Source organism: Salvelinus namaycush, unplaced genomic scaffold (genome assembly GCF_016432855.1).
Source record: "Salvelinus namaycush isolate Seneca unplaced genomic scaffold, SaNama_1.0 Scaffold784, whole genome shotgun sequence".
Classification (NCBI taxonomy): domain Eukaryota; kingdom Metazoa; phylum Chordata; class Actinopteri; order Salmoniformes; family Salmonidae; genus Salvelinus; species Salvelinus namaycush.
In genome coordinates, this window is record NW_024061513.1 from 31,138 (window position 1) to 58,246 (window position 27,109).

A 27,109-nucleotide genomic window follows, 5' to 3' on the forward strand; every position below is an offset into this window, starting at 1 on the left:
GTGAACGTCACATATATCACATATATCCAATCTTTGAGGCATTTTCACCTGCCCATTAGGTTACTGCTGCTGCAGTTCCCATCCCTTTGCCTTTACTCATATTCAAGTTACCTCAATATTGGAACCCAGGGGCCTGCAATTTTTTTTAACATATTGTTGGACATAATATACTGTAAACCCACCAGCAAATCAGCTGCAAGTGATTTTAATTTTGGAAATCTGTTCCAAAGTATTCCCACACATAACAGAGATATATATGTGATCGTATACAAATGTAAGGTTTGAAATTATTTTATGTTTTAGTCAAATATATCTGTTGTGGCTTCTTGTGGTCAAATTTGCAGTCTATAAATCATTTCTAATTATGTTTCCAAACCCCTGAACATCTGCTGAAGAATATAAACATGGTCCTGTGGCTGTATCTAGTGGATGTTCCCTGCCTTAACCACTAGCTAACCTGGCTACAAGGTTGAGCTCAGTTCCATTTCAATTCAGGAAGTACACTGAAATTCCAATTCTCTTCAATAAGTAACATTTGGAATTTTGGTTTACTTCCTCTATTGACTGGAATTGAAATGGAATTGAGCCCAACCCTGTCTGGCTGTATCATATAAATACCCACTGGCCAAAAACTGCTTGAATCAACATTGTTACATCATTTCAACCATTTTTTTTTTTATCTGTGATGAAATTGAATCAATGTGGGAAAACTGATTGGATTAGAAAGTTATCAACGTATGGGAATTTGGTCTATTTTACACCCATCTTTTAACCTAAATCCAATGTCATCGTGACATTTTTTAGTTAATTTCACATTGGATTCATGTTAGTTGACAACTCAACCAAATGTAAATCAAAACTTGACGTTGAACTGACGTCTGTGCCCAGTGGGAACATTCTTCTCACGTACATAGCCTACATTATACCACTGCAGCCTACATTATACCACCGCAGCCCATGTCTGGAAGACTGTGCTTCTGCTTCTTATACCTCTGGAAACAACCACAGGGTCATGTCATGGATTTGTAAGTTATTTCATTTGTCTGTTTTTATTTTCAGGACAAAAACAATGAATGTCTATGGTATTAGTTTTGTATCTCCTTTTTGTGGAGCTGATTGTTTTAATCCTTTAGCTTTGCTAAAAAGATCACCAAGGAGCACTCAGTTCTATTCCAGAACCCAGGTAAAGAACACCAAGGAGCACTCAGTTCTATTCCAGAACCCAGGTAAAGAACACCAAGGAGCACTGTTCTATTCCAGAACCCGGGTAAAGAACACCAAGGAGCACTCAGTTCTATTCCAGAACCCAGGTAAAGAACACCAAGGAATTATTTTCCAGAAACCAGGTAAAGAAGACTAAAACTATTGACTGCCAATAGACTCATTCTGACTGGTCTGGATGTTCACTGTTAAAATAAATCTTCCCTGGGATTAGTTTTTACCACTATTTTACAACACATGTATCTTATTGTGTGGTTAAATCAGACCCAGTTATGATTGTTATTTTGTTGTGTTGAGAGAGAGCTCCCTTGGTGGGCTTCAAACTCCCTTGGTGGGCTTCAACCTCCCTTGGTATCAGCGCTACTGTATTAATGTGATGTGACTGAGCTGAAGGCCTGAGCTTCCCTTGCCTCCGCCTCACGTGGGATCCTTTGCCTTCTATTCCAGGTTCCCCTGCTCAGACGTTACTTGACTCAACCAATGGTTGCGTGCCACTTCATTGACTGTGCCGTCGGGCACCAGACTGCTATAACATGATGTGGTTGGCTGATCGGTTAAACACCTACCCAGGCGTTATAAGATCAGCAACATCTGGCCAGAGGAACACACCCTTAAATAAAACGACAGGCCACTGAGATACGCTACCATGGCAACCTTAATTCATACTGTCAGGCAGCCAAAACTGACCAATCACAGCAGCTTCCTCCTTTCCTATGTTTGACAAGGCATATGCGTGATTGGCTGTAGAGGAGAAAGGTGGAGTTGTGGGCGTGCCTTAGATGGGTTTCGATTAGAACTCACCTGGGCTGCGTTCAGTAGGGCACTACGTTGTAGAATTGTCAGCTCTATTCATAGCATTTCTATCTGCAGTGTTCAGTGTATTACAACCTGCTGAACGCAGCCCTGCTGAAGTTAGACTTCTGTAGACTGCATTTTAATCATCACTCTTTTGTCATTTGTATTGCATGAATGTTGCACATTTTATGTTCTGGAAATAATCTGGGATTCACAGATTATTTATTAAAACACATTAAAACTGACGTCGTCTATAACTTTCTATAATTTACATTAGATACTGATCTGAGAAGTGTTCATATTTTGACTCAGGTAGAGTGGATTCAGAAAGTTTTCAGACCCCTTGATTTCCCCCCACATTTTATTACATTAGCCTTATTCTAAAACTGATTAAATAAATAAATAAAATCCTCAATATACAGACAATAACAAAAACAGTGACATTTTCATTAATTTATTTAAAATAAAAACAGAATTACCTTATTTACCCAAGTATTCAGACTCTTTGCAATGAGACTCAAAATTGAGCTCATGATCATCCTTGAGATGTTTCTACAACTTGGAGTCCACCTGTGGTAAATTCAATTGATTGGACATGAAAGGCACACACCTGTCTATATAAAAAGGTCCCACAGTTGACAGTGCATGTCAGAGCAAAAACCAAGCCATGAGGTCAAAGGAATTGTCCATAAAGCTCAGAGACAGGATTGTATCGAGGCACAGATCTGGGGAAAGGTACCAAAAAAATGTATGCAGCATTGAAGTTCCCCAAGAACACAGTGGCCTCCATCATTCTTAAATGGAAGAAGTTTGGAACCACCAAGACTCTTCCTAGAGATGGCCGCCCTGCCAAACTGAGCAATCGGGGGAGAAGGGCCTTGGTCAGGGAGGTGACCAAGAACCCAATGGTCACTGACAGACCATCTGTGGAGATGGTTGTCCTTCTGGAAGGTTCTCCCATCTCTGCAGCACTCCACCAATCAGTCCTTTATGATAGAGTGGCCAGACTTCAGTAAAAGGCACACGACAGTGCACTTGGAGTTTGCCAAAAGGTCCCTAAAGACTGTCAGACCATGGGATACAAGGTCTGATGAAACCAAGATTGAACTCTTTTGCCTGAATGCCAGGCGTCACATTGGGGAAAAAACCAGGCACCATCCCTACGGTGAAGCATGGTGGTGACAGCATCATGCTGTGGGGATGTTTTTCAGCGGCAGGGACTGTGAGACTAGTCAGGATCGAGGGAAAGATGAACTGCGCAAAGTACAGAGAGATCCTTGATGAAAACCTGCAGCAGAGCGCTCAGGACCTGACTGGGGTAAAGGTTCACCATCCAACAGGACAACGACCCTAAGCACACAGCCAAGACAACGCAGGAGTGGCTTCGGGACAAGTCTCTGAATGTCCTTGAGTGGCCCTGCCAGAGCCTGGACTTGAACCCGGTCTAACATCTCTGGAGAGACCTGAAAGCAGCTGTGCAGCGATGCCCCATTCAACCTGACAGAGCTTGAGAGGATCTGCAGAGAAGAACGGGAGAAACTTCCCAAATACAGGTGTGCCAAGCTTGTAGCGTCATACCCCAGACTCAAGGCTGTAATCGCTGCCTAAGGTGCTTCAACAAAGTACTGAGTTAAAAAGTCTGAATACTTATGTAAATGTAATATGTCAATTTTTTCTTTGTAATACATTTTTTTTTTTTTTAAATAAGTCTTTGCTTTGTAATTATGGGGTATTGTGTGTAGATTGAGGGGGAAATCAATTTTAGATTAAGGCTTAAACGTAACAAAATGTGGAAAAAGTCAAGGGGTCTGGAATACTTCCCGAATGCTCTGTAAGTATTTAGGTTTCTACTGATCAATCAGAAATCGATATATATAATAAAAATAATAAAAACAGGCACAAAAACATTTAAATAAAAATGGTTTATTCTCTTTAATATAGTATTTGTTCTATCCATAGCAGAAAAGAGCCTCCATGCCACTCAGTGCTATTATAGCTCTGACCCCAGGCCAGTGCAGCTCCATACTGACCAACACACATCTCACAGCACAACACCAGTGCCAAACTGACCTGGAGTCAGTCTCTGTATCACATCTGACATCAGCTTATTTGAAAACAGGGGAGTTGAGGTGGGTGGGGTGGGGAGCGGGCAGGGATTTCAGGGGGGGCAGTTCTAGGAGGCAATATCACACCTCATAGCTTGGATCCGATACGTTGTGTGTGACTGGGGCCAAGCAACGCTAGTACCCACGTTGTGAAAGATTTAGGTTTTATCCAAGAGTGTTGTGTGTGTTGCAAGTTGGCGTCTTGCTCCAGTATGGCTGTAGACTTGGAGGCAGATCGTTTCTACCACGAAAGGGTCACAAGTTGAGGTAACAAAGGTTTTCCTGGACGGCAAAAAGGAACAGAGACACGATCAAAAGAATGGAAGTCTGGGCTTGTTACAATCTGGGTGTTACAGGTGTGAGAATGTGTACATGTCAGGGTTCTCCCCAGGATTAGTTAACAAGGTGGTGCTGCTGAGCATTTCCTGACATTTCCTGTAATCTACTCAGAAATATTAAAGATTTTGTTTACATAATGGCGCTGCCAGTCCACCAGGTGGCGATGCTCTAACATTCTTTGGGGAGAACTCTGTGTGTGTGTTACCTCCTCTCTGTCCATCATGTTGCATTGGATCCACTTATTGCCTTGGTGTGTGTGTTGGAGATGGTCTGTTCATTCAGCACTGGATCTGAGGGACACAGAACATGGTAGTCAGGAGACCATCTCTTTCCAATTCACTCTTCATCACTACAGATCAAAGTTTAAAGGGATGGTGAGAGATTCACTCTTCATCAGTACAGATCAAAGTTTAAAGGGATGGTGAGAGATTCACTCTTATTCAGTACAGAGTAGTTTAAAGGGATGGTGAGAGATTTCTGCAATAAAGTTCTCTGTTACAGTCAGATGAAAAAGGGCTAAAAGGGATACTTCGGGATTTTTGCAATGATGCCCTTTATCTACTGCTAGCATGCTAGCAGATAGCACAATGACTGGAAGTCTATGGGTAACGCTAGTTAGCATTGGCTCGCGAAACTGCCTCCAACTTCCTTCATACTGGACACAGAAACATAGTATCTACAAGTTCAACTGATTATGGGGAAGTACATAAATGACCTCTGACAAAATCCTAAAGTATCCCTTTAACTGGCAAAATCTGGAACCGTCCCTTTAAGCACTGGGTTTGAACGGCTTCTAACTATTTACACAACATCTCGAAGGTAAATTTGCATAAATAATTGCATACTGAACACAGAATGAGTGCACTTCACTGCCTAGCATTGAGTCCATGGACAGGGATGGAGAGAGAGAGAGACAGCAGGAGACACTAGCATTGAGTCCATGGACAGGGATGGAGAGAGAGAGAGACAGCAGGAGAGACACTAGCATTGAGTCCATGGACAGGGATGGAGAGAGAGAGGGACAGCAGGAGAGACACTAGCATTGAGTCCATGGACAGGGATGGAGAGAGAGAGAGAGACAGCAGGGGAGAGACACTAGCATTGAGTCCATGGACAGGGATGGAGAGAGAGAGAGACAGCAGGAGAGACACTAGCATTGAGTCCATGGACAGGGATGGAGAGAGAGAGAGAGACAGCAGGGGAGAGACACTAGCATTGAGTCCATGGACAGGGATGGAGAGAGAGAGAGACAGCAGGAGAGACACTAGCATTGAGTCCATGGACAGGGATGGAGAGAGAGAGAGACAGCAGGAGAGACACTAGCATTGAGTCCATGGACAGGGATGGAGAGAGAGAGGGACAGCAGGAGAGACACTAGCATTGAGTCCATGGACAGGGATAGAGAGAGAGACAGCAGGGGAGAGACACTAGCATTGAGTCCATGGACAGGGATGGAGAGAGAGACACTAGCATTGAGTCCATGGACAGGGATAGAGAGAGACAGCAAAAGATGGAGGAACGTAGAAAGATGGGATGAGAGTGACACTAGAGTTGAGTGGTGCAGCGCTCTGGTGCTCAACGTCCTAAAAATCGCTCAGCACATTAAATAAACATTTTAAAAACCTGCAGCTCCAAATTCCCTCCATTCATTTTCAAATACGTACAATACTGACGACACCTACTCAATCAAGGGTTTTTCTTAATTTTTACATTGTAGAATAATAGTGAAGACATCAAAACTATGAAATAATACATATGGAATCATGTAGTTAAAAAAAAGAAAAGAAAGTGTTTAACAAATCAAAATATATTTTATATTGGAGATTCTTCAAAGTAGCCACCCTTCACCTTGACAGCTTTGCACACTCTTGGCATTCTCTCAACCAGCTTCACCTGGAATGCTTTTCCAACAGTCTTTAAGGAGTTCCCACATATGCTGAGCACTTGTTGGCTGCTTTTCCTTCACTCTGCGGTCCAACTCATCCCAAACCATCTCAATTGGGTTGAGGTCAGGTGATTTTGTAGGTCAGGTCATCTGATGCAGCACTCCAATCTCCTTCTTGGTCAAATAGCTCATACACAGCCTGGAGGTGTGTTGGGTCATTGTCCGGTTGAAAAAACCCCACTAAGGCCAAACCAGATGGGATGGCGTTTTGCTGCAGAATGCTGTGGTAGCCATGCTAGTTAAGTGTGCCTTGAATTCTAAATAAATCACAATGTCACCAGCAAAGCACCCCCACATCAACACACCTCCTCCTCCATGCTTCACGGTGGGAACCACACATGCGGACATCCTCCGTTCACCTACTCTACGTCTCAAAAACACAGCGGTTAGAATCAAAAATCTCAAATTTGGACTCATCAGACCAAAGGACAGATTTCCACCAGTCTAATGTCCATTGCTCGTGTTTCTTGGTCTCTTCTTCTTATTGGTGTCCTTTAGTGGTTTCTTAGCAGCAATTCGACCATGAAGGCCTAATTCACGCAGTCTCCTCTGAACAGTTGATGTTGAGATGTGTCTGTTACTTGAACTCTGAAGCATTCATGTGGGCTGCAATTTGAGAGGCTGCTACCTTTAATGAACTTATCCTCTGCAGCAGAGGTAACTCTTGGTCTTCCATTCCTGTGGCGGCCCTCATGAGAGCCAGTTTCATCATAGCACTAGATGGGTTTTGCGACTGCACTTGAAGACATTTTCAAAGTTCTTCATGTTTCCGTATTGACTGACCATGTCTTAAAGTAATGATGGACTGTCATTTCTCTTTGATTATTTGAGCTGTTCTTGCCATAATATTGACTTGGTCTTTTACCAAATAGGGCTTTCTTCTGTACCTCATGAAGCTGGTTGAGAGAATGCCAAGAGTGTCAAAGGCAAAGGGTGGCAACCTTGAAGAACCTCAAATATAAAATATATTTAGATTTGTTTAACACTTTTTTAGTTAATGCATGATGTGTTATTTGATAGTTTTGATGTCTTCACTATTATTCTACAATGTATAAAAAAAGTAAAAAAGAAAAGAAAAACCCTGGAATAAGTAGGTGTCCAAACTTTTGACTGGTACTGTATATCTACTTTGGTGACTACACACCGTTTGGTTTTGATGTAGGTTATCATAATGGGGCGGCAGGTAGCCTAGTGGTTAGAGCATTGGACTTGTAACCGAAAGGTTGCAAGATCGAATCCCCGAGCTGACAAGGTTCAAATCTGTCGTCCTGCCCCTGAACAAGGCAGTTAACCCACTGTTCCCCGGTAGGCCGTCATTGTAAATAAGAATTTGTTCTTAACTGACTTGCCTAGTTAAATAAAGGAAAAATAAAAATTAGAAGCTTCAACATGTCATCGGCTCCTGAACAAGGACCAAGCTGATGATATGTGGCGGCCATGTTAAAAAACGATTAGCTTTTTCTCCAATCTATTGATGACCAGATACTTCAGTCGTTACTGGCTCTGTTGTGCTCACATTTTACAGTTGATACACAACTTTAGCACTGTTACAAACTTACTCGTATTATTTAATAATAACCTTTATATAAATCATCAATTACAGTGTCCTATTACCTGGTGTACTGATATCTACGTCTGTGTTCATTAGTGGTGGTTGGGATAAATGAATACAACAGAACAGGCCTTATCAAAAGAACAGGGATGAAGGAATTTTTAAACGTGTACCACAGTGAAATTGGAGCGAGACAGAAGGCCAATGTTCGAAAAAAATAAGATCCTCTCCATGCTCCAGCCAAATTAGGGAGGCTCCGCTCCTCTCATATCTTCTGCTGTGTGGGTTTATCTTAAAGGTTCTACACAGTCTACTCAAACAGAGCTGACAGAGGTCTGCCTCACAAATGTTGGTAGAACTACGTATAGAGATGGAAACAGACCTCCGTAGGCTCTGTTAGAGTAGACTGTGTAGACCCCTTTACAGAAGTATGGATGCTGCTGGCCTTAGGTAGACAGACAGACAGGTGTGTATCTTACAGAATTATGGATGCTGCATGGCCTCAGGTAGACAGACAGACAGGTGTGTATCTTACAGAATTATGGATGCTGCATGGCCTCAGGTAGACAGACAGAGACAGACAGGTGTGTATCTTACAGAAGTATGGATGCTGCATGGCCTCAGCAGCGGTCAGTCTCTGCTGGTGGTCGTAACGTAGCAGCTTGTCCAGCAGGTCCAGGGACTCAGGGGTCACCAGGTGCTGGTTCTCTGTCTGGACAAACTGCTCCCAGCGCTTCCTCGTCTGCCTGGGGGGAGGAGAGGGGGAGGTACTGCTTAAACTGGTCCAATAAGAAACAGGGAGGTACTGCTTAAACTGGTCCGATAAGAAACACTCATTTTAGTTTAACGTTTCAAAATGTAGCGCTACGGTTGTGCCCGAGGGGTATGTTGACACATCGCTTCACAAGTATCGCCGTCGCCAAGGGAACAAACATCCAATAAAAAGAGAGACTGGGAGGCTAAAATGTGAAGGTGATTGGATCTATACTTTATATTCTATGTCCTTCAGGGTAACACGGAAACAACAGAACACTGGGATGTGGATTTCTACACAATCTATTTCTATCTGAACATTCCACACGGTAGGCGAGCACAGTGGTATGTTCTCCATGTAAACAAACAGTCTTGCCCACCCACTGCACCAAAACAAATCCCAATAGAGACATTGAATACCACCCCAGGAGCCCTGAACAGCAGCCCCTCTCCCCACCTGAGTGACCGTCTGTTTCTGGCATGTCAGTGCTTTGTCAAATTGTTTGGCTTTTCAATGAGCACAAACAGACGTGGGGACCAGGCTAACCCTGTGCTACGCCCCCTAGTGGTACTTACTGTCCCAGCAGGTCTTTGAAACGTGTGTCCAGTTCAATGTGGTACTTGTGTAGGTAGCCAAACAGCTCATCTGTCCCAAGAACCTTAGCGATGCGGACCAGCTGGACACAACATGGGACAGTCAGAGGAACGTTGAGAGACACACATCTACCATACAGCCACACCTTCTACATCCCAGATGAACAGTGTTCATAGTGTGTATTAACGTGGTCATTTAGTTGTAATTATATAACAGGGTTTGTTGACAATAGAAGTGATGTCCTCCTCTCTAGTGGTTGGTTCCACTCCCAATGATGCCATTTCACACTGTGGTATTACATACAAGCATCGTATCATGGACTAGTGTAGTGTGGAGCTGTGTGTGTTATTTACCTGGTCCTAGTTGCCCTGTGTGTGTGTGTGTGTGTGTGTGTGTGTGTGTGTGTGTGTGTGTGTACCTGATCGTAGTTGTCCTGTTTGTGTGTGTGTGTGTGTGTGTGTGTGTGTGTGTGTGTGTGTGTACCTGATCGTAATTGCCCTGTTTGTGTGTGTGTGTGTGTGTGTACCTGATCGTAATTGCCCTGTTTGTGTGTGTGTGTGTGTGTGTGTACCTGATCGTAGTTGCCCTGTGTGTGTGTGTGTGTGTGTGTGTGTGTGTGTGTGTGTGTGTGTGTGTGTGTGTGTGTGTGTGTGTACCTGATCGTAGTTGTCCTGGCCATGGAAGAATGGCTCTTTCAGGAAGATCATGCTGGCCAACATGCAGCCTAGACTCCACATGTCCAGACTGTAGTCATAAAGCTACAGACACAACAAGGACAATACAGAACGCTGGAAAAATACTCTACAACTCATTTGAAAAATCACAATGTGGTTCATTGAACAATATCCATGTATGGGTACATCTGTAAACATACGACTATTGAACATACTAAATGTTAGCAGGCAGATCAATGTGTTGATGTAACAAGAATTAAAGCAATATGTGCATCATGATGTATTGCAGTGTATGTGGATGTTCACATTGTGTCAGTAGTGTGATAATAACTAGTGTCTACCTGATAGTCCACTAGCAGCTCTGGTCCTTTAAAATAACGGGAGGCCACCCTGACGTTGTATTCCTGAGCTGGGTGGTAGAACTCAGCCAGACCCCAGTCTATGAGACGCAGCTGAGACACACAGACAGCAGAGAGAGAGAGAGAGAGAGAGAGAGGGAGGAATTAGAGTTTTTTTTGGCAGTGTGACATCTACAGAAGCATAGCTTCCTGTTTTGCACTATGCTAACCTGCCTTCTAAGCCTTTCAAAATGTCCTGCTGACCCACCAAATAGTGGCTGTATCACAACCGGCCGTGATTGGGAGTCCCATAGGGCGTCGCACAATTGGCCCAGCGCCATCCGGGTTTGGCCGGTGTAGGTCGTCATTGTAAATAAGAATTTGTTCTTAACCGACTTGCCTAGTTAAATAAAAGGTTAAATAAATAAATAAAACATCTTGGCCTTCAGCTTTGTGTTCTGCTGCTGCAGCTCCATTACTGCCACCTGGTGGCTAAACAGAACTATGACAGCCCAGCCCCACCCTGCAACCCCACCCACTCCATCTTCACAGCGTTTTGGTGCCATAACGTGACCCATTTAACACCTTCTGAAGTTTCCTCTCTGGATGAGACCCAATTATCTCTTCTTCCTCCCAACGTGTGACCTTGTTTACGTCCCTTCACTGATTCTAAAGGAAACCACAAGTATAAGAAATATGGTGGGAACTACCTATGCATCCACCAATCCAATGCCATTACATTACATTAGTGAGAAGATTACTGCTTACTGCTGAATTCGTGTAGCAAAACAACGTAAGCTTGCGAGACTTGCGGACGGTTGTAAGAGGTAAAAATCGAGTGTACACTTCAGGTGATATATTTGGGACGCACATTCTGTGACCCTCCTGATAAAAACAACAGTGTTGATGCTCTGCTTTTGACCCAGGAGAAATGAGCTGCAGCTACGGCTGCTATGAGGCCAGCTATTTGGGAAACACTGGCCTAGATTAGTAGGGAACAGGGGCAGGAATGGTGTTTATCATAACATCATGTTAAAAATGGGCTTCTTCTATAGAAATAGGTCCCGCCTCTCGCTAAATAGTCGAAAGCAGATTATTCAGTAGATGTTCCTACCGGTCCTAGACTATGTCGACATCTATATCAGGGGTTTCCAACCCTGTTCCTGGAGAGCTACCCTCCTGTAGGTTAACCCCAACCCTGTTCCTGGAGAGAGCTACCCTCCTGTAGGTTTTAACTCCAACCCTGTTCCTGGAGAGAGCTACCCTCCTGTAGGTTTTAACTCCAACCCTGTTCCTGGAGAGCTACCCTCCTGTAGGTTTTAACTCCAACCCTGTTCCTGGAGAGCTACCCTCCTGTAGGTTTTAACTCCAACCCTGTTCCTGGAGAGCTACTCTCCTGTAGGTTTTAACTCCAACCCTGTTCCTGGAGAGCTACCCTCCTGTAGGTTTTAACTCCAACCCTGTTCCTGGAGAGCTACCCTCCTGTAGGTTAACCCCAACCCTGTTCCTGGAGAGCTACCCTCCTGTAGGTTTTAACTCCAACCCTGTTCCTGGAGAGCTACCCTCCTGTAGGTTTTAACTCCAACCCTGTTCCTGGAGAGCTACCCTCCTGTAGGTTTTAACTCCAACCCTGTTCCTGGAGAGCTACCCTCCTGTAGGTTAACTCCAACCCTGTTCCTGGAGAGCTACCCTCCTGTAGGTTTTAACTCCAACCCTGTTCCTGGAGAGCTACCCTCCTGTAGGTTTTAACTCCAACCCTGTTCCTGGAGAGCTACCCTCCTGTAGTTTTTAACTCCAACCCTGTTCCTGGAGAGCTACCCTCCTGTAGGTTTTAACTCCAACCCTGTTCCTGGAGAGCTACCCTCCTGTAGTTTTTAACTCCAACCCTGTTCCTGGAGAGCTACCCTCCTGTAGGTTTTAACTCCAACCCTGTTCCTGGAGAGCTACCCTCCTGTAGGTTTAAACTCCATCCCTGTTCCTGGAGCGCTACCCTCCTGTAGGTTTTAACTCCAACCCTGTTCCTGGAGAGCTACCCTCCTGTAGGTTTTAACTCCAACCCTGTTCCTGGAGAGCTACCCTCCTGTAGGTTTTAACTCCAACCCTGTTCCTGGAGAGCTACCCTCCTGTAGTTTTTAACTCCAACCCTGTTCCTGGAGAGCTACCCTCCTGTAGGTTTTAACTCCAACCCTGTTCCTGGAGAGCTACCCTCCTGTAGGTTTAAACTCCATCCCTGTTCCTGGAGCGCTACCCTCCTGTAGGTTTTAACTCCAACCCTGTTCCTGGAGAGCTACCCTCCTGTAGGTTTTAACTCCAACCCTGTTCCTGGAGAGCTACCCTCCTGTAGGTTTTAACTCCAACCCTGTTCCTGGAGAGCTACCCTCCTGTAAGGTTTTAACTCCAACCCTGTTTCTGGAGAGATATCCTCCTGTAGGTTTTAACCCAAACCCTGTTCCTGGAGAGAGACCCTCCTGTAGGTTTTAACTCCAACCCTGTTCCTGGAGAGATACCCTCCTGTAGGTTTTAACTCCAACCCTGTTCCTGGAGAGCTACCCTCCTGTAAGGTTTTAACTCCAACCCTGTTCCTGGAGAGCTACCCTCCTGTAGGTTAACTCCAACCCATATAAGACATATACACTAAACGCAACATGTAAGTGTTGGTTCACAACCACAGACCACGTGTATTGTGCCGTGTGGTCTGCTGATGTCAACGTTGTGAACAGAATGCCCCATAGTGGCGGTGGGGTTATGGTATGGGCAGGCATAACCTATGGTATGGGCAGGCATAAGCTACGAACACAATTGCATCTTATCAATGGCAATTTGAATGCACAGAGATACCGTGACGAGATCCTGAGGTCCGTTGTCGTGCCATTCATTCACCGCCATCACCTCATGTTTCAGCATGATCATGCACAGCCCCATGTTGCAAGGATCTGTCCACAATTCCTGGAAGCTGAAAATGTCCCACTTCTTCCATGGCCTGCATACTCAGAAATGTCACCCACTGAGCATGTTTGGGATGCTCTAGATCGACAGCGTGTTCCAGTTCTCGCCAATATCCAGCAACATCGCAAAGCCATTGAAGAGGAGTGGTACAACATTCTACTGGCCACAATCAACAGCCTGATCAACTCTATGCGAAGGAGATGTGTCACGCTGCATGAGTCAAATTGTGGTCACACCAGATACTGACTGGATTTCTGATCCACACCCCTACGTTTCCTTTAAGGTATCTGTGACCAACAGATACACATCTGTATTCCCAGTCATGTAAAATCCATAGATTAATGCGTAATGAATTAATTTCAATGGACTGATTCCCTTATATGAACTAACTCAGTAAAATCTTTGAAATTGTTGCATGTTGCGTCGATATTTTTTTTCAGTATAGATTCAAAAGGTTGTCAAGATGGGGAAAGGTCTGTCCGTAATAAAGAGACGCTCTGCTTTTTTGACACCACACAAAGCCTGCAGGCTCTAGTTTGATCTCATCTTGATTATTGTCCAGTCGTGTGGTCAAGTGCAGCAAAGAAAGACCTAGTTAAGCTGCAGCTGGTCCAGAACAGAGCGGCACGTCTTGCTCTTCATTGTAATCAGAGGGCTGATATTAATACTATGCATGTCAGTCTCTCTTGGATAAGAGTTTGATAAAGACTGACTATGTCTAACATCTTGTTTTTATAAGAAATATTCATGTGTTGGAAATTCCAAATTGTTTACATAGTCAATTTACACACAGCACTGACACACACATCTACCCCACCAGACATGCCACCAGGGGTCTTTTCACAGTCCCCAGGTCCAGAACTAATTCAAGGAAAACGGTATTATACAGAGCCATGAAACTACCTTCCATCTTATACAGTGCAAGTTAACAGCAAACCTGGTAAAAAACAGATAAAGCAACACTTCCCGACACAATGCCTCTTCCCTCATGGCACCTACACTGACGTACGTGTGACTGACACACACACACACACACACACACACACACACGTGTTTATGTTTTGAGATGTATGTAAATTGTAAAGTCTTTTGTCTTTAAAAGGTATTTTGTGTCATGTAAGACCCCGTTTTTTTTTTTTCTCTCTCTCTCTCTCTCTAACCATAAAACCGATTAACCATAAAACAGGCAAAGAAAGCTTCAATACAGGACCAAGATCGAATCCTACTACACCGGTTCTGACTCTCGTTGGATTGTGGCAGGGCTCGTAAACTGTCAATGATTACAAAGGGAAACCCGGCCACGAGCTGCCCAGTGACACAAGCGTACCAGACTAGCTAAATACCTTCTATGCTAGCGCCGAGGCAAGCAACACTGAACCATGCATTAAAGAACACGCTGTTCCGGATGTCGTAGCCGATGTGAACAAGACCTTAAAAACAGGTCAACATTCACAAGGCCGAAGGTCCTAACGGATTAGCAGGACACCAACTCAGAGCATGCACTGACCAGCTGGCAAGTCTTCACTGACATTTTCAACCTCTCATCCGACCCAGTCAGTAATACCTACATGTTTCAAGCAGACCACTATAGAACCCTGTGCCCAAGAACACTAAGGTCACCTGTCTAAATGACTACCGCCCCGTAGCACTCATCTGTAGTCACGAAATGCTTTGATAGGCTGGTCATGGCTCACAACACCATCATCACAGACACCGTGGACCCACTCTATTTCGCATACCGCCCCAACAGATGACGCAATCTTTATTGCCCTCCACACTGCCCTCTCCTGGACAAAAAGAACACCTACATGAGAATGCTATTCATTGACTACAGCTCAGCGTTCAACACCATAGTTCCATCCGATCTCCATAACTAAGCTAAGGACCCTGGGACTAAACACCTCCCTCTGCAATTGGGTCCTGTACTTCCTGGCGGGCCGCCCCCAGGTGGTGAGGGTAGGCAACATGTGCCACCCTGACCCTCAACATGGGGGCCCCTCAGGGGTGCGTGCATTGTCCCATCCTGTACTCCCTGTTCACCCATGATTGCGTGGCTGTGCGCGACTCCAACACCATCATTAAGTTTACAGACGACACGACTGTGGTAGGACTGATCACTGACGACGATGAGACAGCCTGCACGTTCCATAAAACATCCTCCCTGTGTGGCTCAGTTGGTAGAGCACAGAGCAACACCAGAGTAATGGGTTCAATTCCCACAGTGGACCAGTTCCAAAAAAACAATGTATGCACTCACTACTGTAAGTGGCTCTGGATAAGGGCGTCTGTTAACTAACGTAAATTAGCAGGAAAACATAGTTGTCAATAGCGCGACGCACAAGCGAGCGGTTTCACGTGACAGATTAAAATATCCTGTTAGAAATGTAGGAAGAGGGGAGATCTAATATGCAACAACTAGCACGGGTCGCTAATATGACCAGGATTATCAACAACTAGCACGGGTCGCTAATATGACCAGGATTGTCAACAACTAGCACGGGTCGCTAATATGACCAGCATTATCAACAACTAGCACGGGTCGCTAATATGACCAGGATTATCAACAACTAGCACGGGTCGCTAATATGACTAGGATTATCAACAACTATCACGGGTCGCTAATATGACTAGGATTATCAACAACTACCACGGGTCGCTAATATGACCAGGATTATCAACAACTATCACGGGTCGCTAATATGACCAGGATTGTCAACAACTACCACGGGTCGCTAATATGACCAGGATTATCAACAACTATCACGGGTCGCTAATATGACCAGGATTGTCAACAACTACCACGGGTCGCTAATATGACCAGGATTATCAACAACTAGCACGGGTCGCTAATATGACCAGGATTACCAACAACTACCACGGGTCGCTAATATGACTAGGATTATCAACAACTATCACGGGTCGCTAATATGACTAGGATTATCAACAACTACCACGGGTCGCTAATATGACCAGGATTATCAACAACTATCACGGGTCGCTAATATGACCAGGATTGTCAACAACTACCACGGGTCGCTAATATGACCAGGATTATCAACAACTAGCACGGGTCGCTAATATGACCAGGATTACCAACAACTACCACGGGTCGCTAATATGACCAGGATTGTCAACAACTACCACGGGTCGCTAATATGACCAGGATTATCAACAACTACCACGGGTCGCTGATATCACCAGGATTATCAACAACTAGCACGGGTCGCTAATATCACCAGGATTATCAACAACTAGCACGGGTCGCTAATATGACCAGGATTATCAACAACTACCACGGGTCGCTGATATCACCAGGATTATCAACAACTAGCACGGGTCGCTAATATCACCAGGATTATCAACAACTAGCACGGGTCGCTGATATCACCAGGATTATCAACAACTAGCACGGGTCGCTAATATCACCAGGATTATCAACAACTAGCACGGGTCGCTAATATCACCAGGATTATCAACAACTAGCACGGGTCGCTAATATGACCAGGTTTATCAACAACTACCACGGGTCGCTAATTTGACTAGGATTGTGCCTTTGGCTACTGGACAACGAAAGAAACAATGGCGTGAAATGGTGTGGTTGACTAGGCTACTTTGAAGCAAGGTAAGACAGGCCTCATATGTAGTAAAAAACATTAAAGTCTCAAACAATGAAGTGAATGTTTTCTAAACGCTCACTGCATAGTGGTGTGAGGTGACGATGAAGACTGCCTCCAGCTCACTGCATAGTGGTGTGAGGTGACGATGAAGACTGCCTCCAGCTCACTGCATAGTGGTGTGAGGTGACGATGAAGACTGCCTCCAGCTCACTGCATAGTGGTGTGAGGTGACGATGAAGACTGCCTCCAGCTCACTGCATAGTGGTGTGAGGTGACGATGAAGACTGCCTCCAGCTCACTGCATAGTGGTGTGAGGTGACGATGAAGACTGCCTCCAGCTCACTGCATAGTGGTGTGAGGTGACGATGAAGACTGCCTCCAGCTCACTGCATAGTGGTGTGAGGTGACGATGAAGACTGCCTCCAGCTCACTGCATAGTGGTGTGAGGTGACGATGAAGACTGCCTCCAGCTCACTGCATAGTGGTGTGAGGTGACGATGAAGACTGCCTCCAGCTCACTGCATAGTGGTGTGAGGTGACGATGAAGACTGCCTCCAGCTCACTGCATAGTGGTGTGAGGTGACGGTGAAGACTGCCTCCAGCTCACTGCATAGTGGTGTGAGGTGACGATGAAGACTGCCTCCAGCTCACTGCATAGTGGTGTGAGGTGACGATGAAGACTGCCTCCAGCTCACTGCATAGTGGTGTGAGGTGACGATGAAGACTGCCTCCAGCTCACTGCATAGTGGTGTGAGGTGACGATGAAGACTGCCTCCAGCTCACTGCATAGTGGTGTGAGGTGACGATGAAGACTGCCTCCAGCTCACTGCATAGTGGTGTGAGGTGACGATGAAGAAGCCTGCCTCCCGTTGCCGTTGGAGATGCTGCCTGACAGACTGTCCCCTCAAAGGCTCTGTATGTGTACGGTGTGATAAGATGCATAACGAATATACTGTACTACACTCACCTATTGAATTCCACTAAATTAACCTATAGACCGATAGGCATGACTAGTTAAATGTGTTTCCATCGACTGGTATTTCCGTCAATTAATAGGCAAAAAAAAAAGTATTATTTCGAAATGGGATCTTCTTCTACCAGACAATTGGCCGTTGCCAATCATATCAGTTTTCAACAACAAAAATGTAAATTGGCCAAAAGTGGGCTAACGGAAACCCTGTGCACAACAGTTAAACGGCTAACCGGACTATTTGCATCGACTCCCTTGTTTGCACTTACATTCTTCCACTGGCTCTATGCACACTCACTGGCCTGTAGCCACACACTGCTACTGTATTATCTATCCTGCCTTTTACCCCTAGTTACCCCCTACTTACCACCTAGTTACATACATGTACATTGCCTTCAGAAAGTATTCTGATCACATGACACATGGCTTCCATGACTTGTTGTTGTGTTACAGCCTGAATTCAACATGGATTACATTATATCACTCATCTACATACCATAGCCAATAACAACAAAGTGAAAGGGGGGGGGGGGGGGGGATTACACTTTTGCAAAATGTATTGAAAATGAAACAGAAATATCTAATAAACAGAAATATCTAATATCTAATACAAGGTACTCCTTGTATGAAGCCTTGTTATTTTACTCATCTTTTTAAAAAATCGTTGTAACTCTGCATTGTTGGGAAAGGGCTCGTAAAGTAAGCATTTCACGGTAAAGTCTACACCTGTTGTACTCATAACATAAAATGTTATTTGATTTTTTTGCGGGTCGACTAGTTTTAGTGCTCATCACTACATTCTCTACCGTAAAGTTGGTTGGTCGTCTCTTGATATCATGTAGGTTGATACGTTGCTGTGTTTTCATTCATAAAGCCCTTTTACAAACAACTCCCACTGTTCCTACCATCATTACTAACCTCTAGACATGACTGGATAAGTCTGGGAAATTCCTTCTGTCTGTACTGAGTCAGGTAAACCAGCTTTTAGGTTTTTTTCACTGTATTTGTGGAACAATATTCAAAACGTGATGTTTTGGTGTCTCTGGGTCAATTCAGGAAGCTGCTTGAGGACATTATTACCGATTAATGTGTTTGTTTTTTATGACCATGTTTTTCATCTGTAAAAGAAACCTTGGTCTCAGTAAGACTCCCTGAAAAAAATAAAGGATAAATATATATATATATATATATTTTTTTTTTTACCTTGTAGAGAACCAGGACATAAAGAGAATATTGTTTTGGGGGCGGGCCAAATTCCATCATGTATGAATAGAGGATGTCAGCAAAACCAGAAATCCTGATTAAATCAGGAAATGAAGAAACCCCCAACCCTGACAGAGGGAGAGTTTGATGTTTCTCCCAGGACTCTCCAGATTGTATCTCAATGAGAATAACTTGTTTAAATAAAGATGATCGTATCGCTACCTTTCTCATCTGGTGGTCGATCATGACGTTGTGTGGTTTGACATCCCTGTGCATGATCCCCATGCTATGGCAGTAGTCCAGAGCCTGTAGGAGACGACACAAAGGACATCACAGTCTAGACGACACAGTCTTTATCTGTAGACTCGTTTCAGGCCCTCTTGACCCCCCAAAAAATGTCAATGGAAACAAATTGAAGCCAAATGATTTGAGAAGTGGGATGCAACAGAGCCAAGCAACCTGCCTGTTTCCCTTACCTTGAGAAGCTCGTACACATAGAAACGGATATCAAAGTCTGTTAACTTCTGGTAAAGCTCCTGTGAATGAGATGAAACAAAGGTTCACTACAGTGCATTTGGAAAGTATTCATAGCACTTGACTTTTTCCACATTTTGTTAAAGCCTGATTCTAAAATGTATTAAAGAAAAAAACCTGTCCTCAACCTAAACATAATACCCCCGTAATGACAAAGGAAAAAATTAACAAAAAAATGTTTGCAAATTTTAAATAAAAATAAAATCAGACCCTATGCTATCAGACCCGTGGCTATGAGACTCAAAATTGAGCTCAGGTGCATCCTGTTTCCATTGATCATCCTTGAGATGTTTCTACAGCTTGATTTGAGTCCACCTGTGGTAAATTCAGTTGATTGGACATGATTTGGAAAGGCCCACACCTGTCTATATAAGGTCCCACAGTTGACAGTGCAAGTCAGAGCAAAAACCAAGCCATGAGGTCGAAGGAATTGTCCGTAGAGCTCCGAGACAGGATGGTGTCGAGGCACAGATCTGGGGAATGGTACCAAAACATTTCTGCAGCATTGAAGGTCCCCAAGAACACAGTGGTCTCCATCATTCTTAATTGAAAGAAATTTGGAACAAACACGACTCTTCCTAGAGCTGGCCGCGGGCTAAACTGAGCAATCGGGGGAGAAGGGCCTTGGTCAGGGAGGTGACCAAGAACCCGATGGTCACTCTGACAGAGCTCCAAAGTTCCTCTATGGCGATGGGAGAACCTTCTAGAAGGACAACCATCTCTGCAGCACTCCACCAATCAGGCCTTTACAGTAGAGTGGCCAGACAGAAGCCACTCCTCAGTAAAAGGCACATGACAGTTTGCCAAAAGGCACCTAAAGATGAAACCAATATTTAACCGATTGGCCTGAATGCCAAGCGTCACATCTGGAGGAAACCTTGCACCATCCCTACAGCGAGGAATGGTGGTGGCAGCATCATGCTGTGGGGATGTTTTTAAGCAGCAGGGACTGGAAGACTAGTCAGGATCGAGGGAAAGCTGAACGGAGCAAAGTACAGAGAGATCCTTGATGAAAACCTGCTCCAGAGCACTGAGGACCTCAGCCTGGGGCAAAGGTTCACCTTCCAACAGGACAACAACTCAAAGCACACAGCCAAGACAACGCAGGAGTGGCTTCGGGACAAGTCTCAATGTCCTTGAGTGGCCCAGCCAGAGCCCAGACTTGAACCTGATCGAACGTCTCTGTTAAGACCTGAAAATAGCTGTGCAGCAACGCCTCCCATCCAACCTGACAAAGCTAGAGAAGATCTGCAGAGAAGAATGGGAGAAACTCCACTAATACAGGTTTGCCAAGCTTGTAGCATCATACCCAAGAAGACTCGAGGCTGTAATCGCTGCCAAAGGTGCTTCAACAAAGTACTGAGTAAAGGGTCTGAATACTTATGGAAATGTGCTAGTTTTTTTGTTTTATAAAAAATTCAAAACATTTGTTTTTGCTTTGTCATTATGGGATACTGTGTTCACATTGTATTTTTTTCTTCAAATGAAATCAATTTTAGAATAATGCTGTAACAAAATGTGGAAAAAGTCAAGGGGTCTGAATACTTTGAATGCACTGTACTTTCAAAATGTTTACAGATTAAAATGTATGTTATATGATATCAGTATATTTTCATGTCTGTTAACTTTTCAAACAGACAATTACCTTAGAGAGAGATCAGTACCTTTACATTATTTTTTTGTAGTAGTTTCACATGAATGCATGATATTCACCAAACATCAGTACCTTAAAATCTGTGTTATTGATGCACTCAAAGACAAGTGCCGGCGTTCTAGACTGCAGAGAGACAAGATGGGAGAATTCATCCTTGATTATTAAAGAATAAAGAAGACGGCAGAGAGAAAGTTCTATTGTTGAGGACATAGAATCACACATTTCAACAACAGCAGAGCAGCACACCACTAAAGGCAAATAAACTGATGGTAGAGACATTACAATGAAAACAGTCTCACTCATCTCTCTCTTTGCTTGTGGATTTATCACCAACATTGTCCAAATAGCCTTCATCAGGGGGTTCTCTCATTCTAGAGTTTAACTTTGCTGATAGTGGGCTTTGACTTACTATGACTGTGATAGGTGGTTGTCTTACCTAGCTAAAATGAATAATTTAACATTTTTACATTTAAGTCATTTAGCAGACGCTCTTATCCAGAGCGACTTACAAATTGGTGCATTCACCTTATGACATCCAGTGGAACAGCCACTTTACAATAGTGCATCTAAATCTTTTAAGGGGGGGGGGGGGGTCAGAAGGATTACTTTATCCTATCCTAGGTATTCCTTAAAGAGGTGGGGTTTCAGGTGTCTCCGGAAAGTGGTGATTGACTCCGCTGTCCTGGCGTCGTGAGGGAGTTTGTTCCACCATTGGGGTGCCAGAGCGGCGAACAGTTTTGACTGGGCTGAGCGGGAACTGTACTTCCTCAGTGGTAGGGAGGCGAGCAGGCCAGAGGTGGATGAACGCAGTGCCCTTGTTTGGGTGTAGGGCCTGATCAGAGCCTGAAGGTACTGAGGTGCCGTTCCCCTCACAGCTCCGTAGGCAAGCACCATGGTCTTGTAGCGGATGCGAGCTTCAACTGGAAGCCAGTGGAGAGAGCGGAGGAGCGGGGTGACGTGAGAGAACTTGGGAAGGTTGAACACCAGACGGGCTGCGGCGTTCTGGATGAGTTGTAGGGGTTTAATGGCACAGGCAGGGAGCCCAGCCAACAGCGAGTTGCAGTAATCCAGACGGGAGATGACAAGTGCCTGGATTAGGACCTGCGCCGCTTCCTGTGTGAGGCAGGGTCGTACTCTGCGAATGTTGTAGAGCATGAACCTACAGGAACGGGCCACCGCCTTGATGTTATTTGAGAACGACAGGGTGTTGTCCAGGATCACGCCAAGGTTCTTAGCGCTCTGGGAGGAGGACACAATGGAGTTGTCAACCGTGATGGCGAGATCATGGAACGGGCAGTCCTTCCCCGGGAGGAAGAGCAGCTCCGTCTTGCCGAGGTTCAGCTTGAGGTGGTGATCCGTCATCCACACTGATATGTCTGCCAGACATGCAGAGATGCGATTCGCCACCTGCGATTCGCCACCCGCCACCACAGAAATGAATGCACTAACTGTGATTGGCTCTGGATTAGAGTCTGCTAAATAACTGAAATGTAAATCTGTTAGTCAGCACCTCACTGTGACGGTGTGGGCTCATTAATTCCCTTTTCATGGAGGGGAGGTCACACCCCTAAATGCAAATAAACATGCACCCAATGGAGTACTGGGACTGACCAGAGAGACCACAGAAATATAATCTATAGAATGGAGTACTGGGGCTGACCAGAGAGACCACATAAATATAATCTATAGAATGGAGTACTGGGGCTGACCAGAGAGACCACAGAAATATAATCTATAGAATGGAGTACTGGGGTTGACCAAAGAGACCACAGAAATATAATCTATAGAATGGAGTACTGGGGCTGACCAGAGAGACCACAGAAATATAATCTATAGAATGGAGTACTGGGGTTGACCAAAGAGACCACAGAAATATAATCTATAGAATGGAGTACTGGGGTTGACCAAAGAGACCACAGAAATATAATCTATAGAATGGAGTACTGGGGCTGACTAGCGAGACCACATAAATGGAATCTATAGTATGTAATACTGGAGCTGACCGGAGAGACCATAGAAATATAATTTATAGGATAGTGTATTGGGGCTGACCGGAGAGACCACATAAATGGAATCTATAGAACAGGCCAAGTCATTGATGTCATTATGGGACGACTGGCAGCCATTGCGAGTTTACCAGTGAATGTGATTGCTAGAAGCTCTAAGCCCCTTCTAGAGATGATATTTCTACTAGAGAGACATACCACAGGATCCTTCACTGTGTCCACCAGGCGGATGATGTTGGTTCCACCACGCAGGTTCTCTAGGATTTTAATCTCTCGCTTGATCTTCTTCTTCTTGACAGGCTGAAACAAGAGATCAATCCTTTCCAGACTTAACACAACAAAAAGACCCTCAAAGCCTCAACCAGACAAGGTTGTATTCTCCTAGAACCAAACGGAAAACAATTGGACCCGAAAACGGGGTGAAACTTAACTCTACACACTCCATTGGGTGTGTGCACTAATGAACATGACCCTGTTCAACTGAAGCCAATAGAAGGCCAACTGTTTTAAGCAGGGACCACATGCCTAGGTTGAGGAGCCCATTACCTTCATTGTATACACCTACGGAAAAACATTCAAAAACACATAAAATGACAGCAGCTCACCTTGAGGATTTTAACCACCACTTTCTCATTGTTGCTGACGTTGACGGCTTCAAACACCTCGCTGTATTTCCCTCGGCCCAGCTTACGCACCAACTGGTAGTTGTCCTGATTACTGCAGAGAGAAGAACAAGAGAATCCTGAGAAGAGACCAGCGGGAAATGGTAGGAGTACATGCATGCAGGAAGGTTATTATCAGACAGGATTATCTAGAGGGGATAATACACATTTACAACAGGGTTCTCCTAACTCCTGTCCTGAAGAGCAACTGAGTGATAAACAGACGTTTGATCAAACCCTGTAGGCTTGGAATGAAAGCGTGCACACACAACTCTTCAGAATTAGAGAACCCTAGTAACTAACAGTTAGTAGAATAGCTGCATCCTTCTTTACCTCCAGCTTGGCACGTGTGCATCGTAGTCCCAGTAGTCCCTGGTCTTCTGCGTGTTGACATCGGTGTAGACCCGAGCTTTACTGCTGACCGTAGGAGGGGGCATCGCGAGCTTGGACGCCCGGTGCTGATGGGGCTCACCTTCCACAACAATACTACTCTTCTTGGCGCGAAATTGGAAGGCAGGGCACCGACTTTCAGGGACCCTAGATTTAGTTAACTCCGTGTAAGATGGCTTAACATTGGGTTGGGCTACTTTCGTCCGTAGTTGGTGACCGCAGTCGGCAGCACTTGCTGTGCGGATTGTCAAAGTTACGACGAGCGAGTGCCTGATGCACCTGAACAGCCTGTTTGGCAAGATGCTATGGTGGACCGCCAGTTTCAGGGAGGCGGCAGGAGAAAGGGGAAAGAGGATGAGGTAGACTAACACAACTGGCAATAAGGATTCAATATCGGACAGCTAGCTAGTAACTCAAATCGAGAAATGGTTTAAAAAGCAATTTACGAGGCCGAGAGCTGGGCAAGCTAATTGAATTTGACAGACCCCTCTGGTATAAGCAAGATAAGTTAGCTAGTTAGCCTAGATGCTAACCAGCTAAGTTGGGCCCCCGTGTTCATCACAATACTAACGTAAACGAATACGATAAGCCAACATAAGTACAATATCAAACAGCAAGCTTGAGTGGCGATAATAAGTTAACAATGGTCAGTTGGTTTAGAAAAGACGTGAAATCCGTCTCGCTACATGTACGTTACTGTAGAAATGATTGTCGTTAGCTAGCCTGCTACTGTTAGCTAGCTAGCAGCGCACTCGGGTAGGAAGTCCAGCGACATGCATTTTGGGCTTGCGGTGGCACCCTCTCCAGGGCGCAAAGTTCGAGGAAAATGCCTGAGAATATTACACTTGAAACCGCTGAATATGTTTTTGAGTCTGGCTAATGGGTTTAGCTAAATATTCATTCTAAGAAGACTCCGTCGTTCAAGTCGTAGCTGCTGCGACTCCGTTGCAACAAAAACATCACCCGGAAGTAGTCGCCAGTGACCCCTCCAAACGCAACATTGTAGCCACTATTGGAGTTGTCTATGTAGCGGCCCAAAGATCACTACTGTCGCCGTTACTGGCCGCATTCTAACCGACCGGGGTTATTTTGTAGCGGGTTTCGTTTGAAGATATATCACAAATTTCTAACCTAGCAATTGCTTTATTGAAACATAACTATATATTATTTGACTAAGTAAATGTATATCACCCTTCTGGCAAATATCTAGTGAAAGCCTGAAATACGTACCAAAATAGTCACCTGATCACTCTCAATATTCACATGTAGTTTCCTTTCAGGTTAGGTGTGTTGTAATTCCACCTCGGTACCTAATAATAAAAAAATGTGCACCTTGTGGACAACACTTCCATGTGCATTGACGTATTGTGTTTATGTATGAGACAATTTCCTGTTTTTTGTCAAGAACTTCCTGTTAAGAGGACTAGTAGTACTTTGCCCCTCTCGAGTGTGTGGTAAGTTACTGTCCAGTGTATTTAAGCAAACACAAATACTGTAAAACAATAATATTGTAAGATTCGTTTATTTTGTTAGTGCAGTGTGTATATGAACATGATATACTGTACATATCATTCAAGATTGAATGTAGCCTACACAGATTAAGCCACACAGACTGATGTCATCATCTATATCTCCCAGTTGACAAAGATTGAGGGCAGCAGAGGCAGAAGCACAGACCAGGACATATTTGACCAGCATTGGCATGCAGAAGGCTTAGGCCTGTCGAGCGCATCAAAACCATGATGCATCGTGGGGAAATTGTGACCGGACCTGCAACTAACATTTGACTAGTTAATTATGATTCAAGGTGATTTGTAGATTAGTCAGTCACACCTTTAAAAAAAAAAAAAATGGCTGCAATGTCAAACACGCTCATAGCCTAACTGCAGACACAAGTGCTTGACTACCTCATCATCCCACCCAGTTCAAACATCAACTTCTTCCCAAGTTGCACCCTATTCCCTATAGCGTGCATTACTTTTGACCCGAGGCCCTGGTATACTACATAGGGAATAGGGTGCCATTTAGAATGAATCCACCACATGACATTCTCACTCCTAACCTTTCAGTTTCATATCCTCATTCCAAATACACATTGTGAGCATATGTTATTTTTTCTAGTTTATTATTTTTTTTTTTAAATACACTATCATAAAACAATATAAAAAAAACATAAATGTATAAACTTGCATACATAATCACATACTTTTTATTCCTTCTTCTCCACCTCAACATTTAGACTTACTAACATAAAAGTCCTCGCACAGCTATTTCAGGGGCAACTGAGGAACAATTTGTGCAATTGGGACTCTAACTTGGCTGGGTTTACATGAAGACCTCGTAGGCACAAACCGAGGCCAACGTGTCCAAATGGAAGTCATGATAAAGAGATTGATTGGGGGGTTTTTAATCACATGATAACTGCTAGGTGAAGCGATAACACTTTGAAATCCAGATGTAGACATTACTGGTTTAAACAAAACCACTGGGCCGTTGTCTTACGACCAACTGTCTGCTCTGTCGGTTGAGGGACGAGCGTTGTGTAGGAGGGATGCCACCTGTCGGAGGACAAAGCCACTGGGCCGTTGTCTTACGACCAACTGTCTGCTCTGTCGGTTGAGGGACGAGCGTTGTGTAGGAGGGATGCCACCTGTCGGAGGACAAAACCACTGGGCCGTTGTCTTTACGACCAACTGTCTGCTCTGTCGGTTGAGGGACGAGCGTTGTGTAGGAGTGATGCCACCTGTCGGAGGACAAAACCACTGGACCGGAGTATGTCCTCCACACCCCTTTTGCTTAAATACAACACA

At 44.5% G+C, this 27,109-nt stretch overlaps 1 protein-coding gene across 3 annotated transcripts; it reads right to left on the reverse strand.

Annotated features, from left to right (window-relative positions):
• Nucleotides 1-3,919: 3,919 nt before the first annotated feature.
• Nucleotides 3,920-25,658, reverse strand: LOC120042804 (casein kinase II subunit alpha'-like). 3 transcript variants are annotated; one of them, XM_038987612.1, is made up of 13 exons: nt 25,530-25,658; nt 24,243-24,446; nt 23,853-23,964; nt 23,446-23,547; nt 21,314-21,364; nt 19,530-19,589; nt 19,276-19,359; nt 10,321-10,431; nt 9,962-10,063; nt 9,287-9,387; nt 8,555-8,703; nt 4,666-4,750; nt 3,920-4,403 (listed from the first exon to the last, which is right to left on the reverse strand). In XM_038987612.1, exons 2-12 carry the CDS (start codon nt 24,344-24,346, stop codon nt 4,680-4,682), a joined length of 1,047 nt encoding a protein of 348 aa, XP_038843540.1. In that variant the 5' UTR covers nt 24,347-24,446; nt 25,530-25,658; the 3' UTR covers nt 3,920-4,403; nt 4,666-4,679. The 3 variants fall into 3 exon arrangements, with proteins under 3 accessions (XP_038843540.1, XP_038843541.1, XP_038843539.1); XM_038987611.1 differs by lacking the exon at nt 25,530-25,658 and having other exon boundaries at nt 3,924-4,403; nt 24,243-25,510; XM_038987613.1 differs by lacking the exons at nt 21,314-21,364; nt 25,530-25,658 and having other exon boundaries at nt 24,243-25,510.
• Between the last annotated feature and the right edge of the window lie 1,451 nt (nt 25,659-27,109).

Bases quoted from the DNA above. Each gene is read 5' to 3' on its own strand.
- LOC120042804 (XM_038987612.1), bottom strand. From the start codon at position 24,346: ATGCCCCCTCCTACGGTCAGCAGTAAAGCTCGGGTCTACACCGATGTC. The intron at 23,965-24,242 runs GTAAAGAAGGAT...TTCTCTCTGCAG, and splicing joins GCACACGTGCCAAGCTGGAG to TAATCAGGACAACTACCAGT. The intron at 19,360-19,529 runs GTAAGGGAAACA...CGTCTCCTACAG, and splicing joins ATGTGTACGAGCTTCTCAAG to GCTCTGGACTACTGCCATAG.